At 38.9% G+C, this 5,000-nt stretch overlaps 1 protein-coding gene across 1 annotated transcript in view; it reads right to left on the reverse strand.

Moving 5' to 3' along the window:
• Positions 1-5,000, reverse strand: part of LOC101860006 (acrosin) — a gene marked incomplete in the record, with an annotated part of 112,040 nt that overhangs the window by 105,921 nt on the left and 1,119 nt on the right. Inside the window, 1 exon segment of the mRNA XM_005093528.3 lies at positions 2,715-2,787. Coding sequence (XP_005093585.3) covers positions 2,715-2,775 — 61 coding nt within the window.

Here is a 5,000-nt window from a genome sequence, read left to right on the forward strand (position 1 = left end):
GTGGTGGTGGGGGTGGAAAGAAACAGAAAGAAAGAATCGTGTGCACTCTCTATAGGTAATGAGCGGACAATTTATCCTGTGATCACATGAACACACATGAGTCTGGCCTTAACTCTTAACCCTGTTGGTTCGGCGGGAACACACCTCATCGCGCGCTATTTTAACCCTTATGTGTATTTGTTTTCTGACAGCATCGTCTTCACGCTTTCTTCTGTTTTTTTTTTTGTGGTAAATGTTTTGCAGCGCTCGCAACTGCATAAGGTCATATGAGCGCGCGGGACACACTAAATATTTTCAGTTGGTAGGAAATGTTGAATTTTGCCTGGGTGGCGGCCGAAGCCTACTCTTATCGATTTTTGACCACCAAAGGATCTTAAACGTACACAACTTGCACCCGGGACCTCCGAGATTTTGAACCCTTTTTCGAGAAGGCTAGGTGTAGATCTTTCCTACCAGAAGATCAGGGGTATGGCTGAAAGACAGCAGCAAGAAGGAGCCAAAGAGCAGCAGTAGAAAGGCTGCAGAAAGAGTCAGAAGTCCAGAGCAGGGGGCAAAGGAGGTAATGGGGTGGGGGCAGGAAGTGAAGACGAAAGCAGACGAAAGAACATTGAAGGAGAGCAGGAAAAGAGACAATTTTAGACAAGAAAGTTTCCGTTTCTAACCGGATTAGAATCCTGGACCTTTGAATGAGAGGCGAACAAATTAACCTCTTGGCCACGAGAGCCCCCATTTTATTCTTTTTTTATATTTATGCATAACATAATTATCTACTTTCACCATCATGATTGAGTGCCATATCTGAAACTGACATTGCCGATTATGACTCCCAATTCATTTCTCTGCTCAAACCATCTAAAACAACAACAACAAATAAACAGTAACCCCCAAAGAAGAACACAAACACAAAAAAACACAAAAAGAGAAACCTCCCAAGAAATTCACGAAGTCTTCTAAGATTCCACATTACTACTTTAGGAGAGAAAATACGCCCAATAACTGGTCTCTCCAATCAGCTCCTTCATCATGTCACATTTACAACACGCTGGTCTTGTGCAATAATTGTGGACATTTATTTATTTGCAATCAAAGGGTTAATATGTTCACTTGGCATGAAGGCTCACAATTTAATTGCTCACATTCCCCAACTCTATGAACTGGTTCATACACGTGAAAGGCTGCGACGTACATAACTGTGAGGTAAATTTTTGTTGTTGTTGCTGTTGTTGTTATTGTCGTCGTCTTGGTTGCTGCTGCTGTTGTTGTTGTTGTTCTTCTTCTTTTATTGTTGTTGTTGCTGTTGTTATTGTTGCTGCTGTTGTTGTTGTTGTTGTTGTTGTTGTTATTGTTATTGTTGTTTTTGTTTTTGTTGTTGGTTGTTATTGCTGAAGTAATTTTTTTCACATAGTTTCCCCTCTATGTCACGTATCCTCGCGGGGGAACAATATCTGTTTTCGAACTGAAGTAAAGTGTCGCTAGAAAACCGTGAAAAACTTGTGAAAGCGACCAGAAGGCCCCCCAAAAGGTCCAGGTTATGATCAGATTCTGTTTGGAAACTCGATTGACATTCCACTCCAGCATCAACATAATATACAAAATTAAATCATATATTGTTAAGGATTTCCTTTTTTGGAAGGGTGTGTGTAATATAGGCTATATATTTATATAATTATATATATATATATATATATATATATATATATATATATGTGTGTGTGTGTGTGTGTGTGTGTGTGTGTGTGTGTGTGTGTGTGTGTGTGTGTGTGTGTGTGTGTGTGTTTTCGTACGCGCACGCACACGCGTATGGCTTCGACTCTAGGAAACAGCGTGAAGACAGAGATACTCGTCAATGCAAACCTTCCGACGTGGGTATCGAACTGACCACGTCTTTGACGTACCATATCGCAGAGCCTATTTGGACCACCACGTACAATGGCTTCATTTACATGCAGGAAACCAGATAGATAAAACGCCACACGTATGGGCATGGCAGTTTGCTGTACCATGAGCGGTTAGTTGGTGGGTGCTCTGGTGTGGTTTGCTCCCTCTTTCTTATCAAACATCCGTCGTCCTTATTATCTCCTCCTTTTTGTGTTCGTTACTCTCTTGTAACACCGCTAATCTTCGGTATATATGACTTCATTGTGCTGCTAACACCGTAAAACTCTTACTAACGCGAAATTTCTACCCTGAAAATACCTTGAAAATAACTTTATTACACCAGTACTTACTAACAACTTCATATTCAACCACCACTGCTACCATTATTAACCAACCGGCCATTGTTCACCTTGTTCACAATTTATCATCAAACCAGCACAACCCACCTTGTTAACAACTAATAGTTAATTATCATTCACCATCACGTTGTTAACAACTAATAATTAATTATCATTCACCATCACCTTGTTAACAACAACATGTAATTGTTTAACGAGCATTAATCATCTTTTAAAAATCGTATAACGTTATCACCATGAAAGCATATTTTGAACAATATTTACTATATAACTAACATTAACTACCTTGTTAACATATTGCTCAATCACCATTTATTAATCGACTTGTTAACAACGTATAATCAAATCACCATTGGTCACCATGTTAATAACGTATCAACAATTCATCATTCTTCTCCTAGTTAACAACGTATTATCTAATCACCGTCATAATTACTCATTTTGGTAGTGCCTTATTATCTCTCCACCATTACTCACCTTGAGCTCCAAGGACAAGGAGGGACAGAGCGAGAAGTGCGACATTGGTGAACGTAGTCATGTTGTCAGGGTGCTGGAAGAAAATAACACAAAAGAACAAAATCAATAGACAAACAAATGAACTAATGTATGCATTTACTGAAGCATCCAGAAACAAAACAAGGAGCCAAATTGGAAAAAAACCAACCCCGGTAAACATTATTCCTTTCCTTGTTTCCTTTTAGTACGTAAGATTTGCCAGTATTTTTGATTATATTTGGGAGAATTTACAACAAAAAATGCCAGCAGAACCACCCTAGAAGAAGCTGCGTTGAAAGCTGTGAAAATGCAGCGTACTTTGCAGTAAAGAAAGAAAAAAAACCTTTTCCTAACTCTTATACAAGTGTTTACCGAGGCATATGGTGTAGCGGTTAGGCGCTTCGCTGTAGAATGCACGAAATCCGGGTTTGACTCCCCAGTGGGAAGAAAACTTTGATCGAGTATCTCTATCTTTCTGTTGGAATGTATGCCTGTCAGTACGGCTTGGTCTTTGCAGGTAGAGTTAGAAGCCCGCCTCGTACTAAATGATCTAAATTTTGTCGACAGGGGCGTAAAAACAGTTACATTGGTAAAAAGGTGGTAAAGTGTATTTGCCGGCGTTTGTGGTGTAGTGGTTAGGTGCTTCGCTATCGCACGCAAAAGAATCAAGTTTGATTCGAGTGTGGGTAGAATGTATATAGGTGGTACCCCTTCCAGCCTGGGTTGGCCATTTCAGGCAGGGCCGAAGCCTGTAACCTGATTAATTAGTCTAAACTGTTTTGATTGTGGGGGGGGGGGGGGGGGGGGGGGAGGGGTAAAAAGTGTACATTTAAACTAACATTTCAAGCATGTTTAAGTTCTCGAAAGTTATAATTATTATTAGACGCTTGCCCCCTATTCCATGTACAATAGTTCATTTGATCTAAATTGTAGACCAGTCTAGGCGCATCGTAAAAAATAGTGAAAAGAGTTAAAAAATGTAGGGGTAAGCTTTTATTATCATCAATTACGTAATTATTTCTGCCCCCTTTGATAGTAGCCAACATAATAATGGTATTCTCTCTCGGCGCTAGTGCCCTTTTCTTCTTGTTTCGTCATATAATACTGTGTGAACTTTATGCTTCCCGGGAAAGGGAACTGTTGGTGAGTGCTCTGCGGTCTGCTGGCGTAATTGATATGATTATAGTGTTGTAAAGCGCATAGAGCAAGCGTACTGTGCAGCGTAGGTGCACGCCATATAGAAGCAATCATCATCATCATCATCATCATTATTATCATTATTATTGTTATTATTATTATTATTATTATTATTATTGTTATATTAATTTTAGTAGTAGTAGTAGTAGTAGTAGTAGTAGTAGTAGTAGTAGTAGTAGTAGTAGCAGTAGTAGCAGCAGCAGCAGTAGTAGTAGTAGTGGTAGTAGTAGTAGTAGTAGTAGTAGTAGTAGTAGTAGTAGTAGTAGTAGTAGTAGTAGTAGTAGTATTAGTAGTAGTGGTAGTGGTAGTAGTAGTAGTAAAATAAAATAATAATAATTACTATTATTACTCTTTTCATTTTTATATTTATCATTATTCTTATTTTTATTCTTAATTTAAAACAATTTTTAAAATTGTTAATAAAACGTTACCTTCTGTTCCGGAACGACTTTATAGGGAAAATGAACTTCCACTGTTTTTAATACAGTATTACTTAGAAGCGAGAATGAAACTTGATGCTTTTTTCTCCCTCTGATGCATGTCTAGTAAGCGTGAAATGTGAACTTTTATGCATCATCGGAACCGCGGTACACCCCATATTAAAATGCATGAAATTCGATGCTTCATGCAACTGTGCACATTTTGTGGGTGTGGAGTCTGATACTATTACAAACAGATGCTTCCAATAGAGAATAGTTTAGTCTTATTTTAGTAAGAGTTTTACGGCAATTGCAACGCTATAAGGGAATGCTAGTGTCAAGGATTAGACATATAACAAGGGAGCAACAAGAAACCAACAACAAACAAACACATACACACACAAAACAAGAACAGAAAACCCAATAAAACCACTTGGAGGGGAGATAAGGACGATAGATGTCTGATAGGAATGTAGGACCCTGTAGCAAACCACACCAGAGCACCGGCAAACCGCCCACTAGAGCAGTCTTCAGAATCGATGCAAGAGAAACTGATAATTAGGCCTACAGTTATCTGATGTCTGGCCCATAGTGGCAACTTTAGTGGGTTATAGTAGACTTGAAGAATTTGTCTATCGTCCTTATCTCTCAC

Source organism: Aplysia californica, unplaced genomic scaffold (assembly GCF_000002075.1).
Source record: "Aplysia californica isolate F4 #8 unplaced genomic scaffold, AplCal3.0 scaffold00065, whole genome shotgun sequence".
NCBI classification, from domain to species: Eukaryota; Metazoa; Mollusca; class Gastropoda; order Aplysiida; family Aplysiidae; genus Aplysia; species Aplysia californica.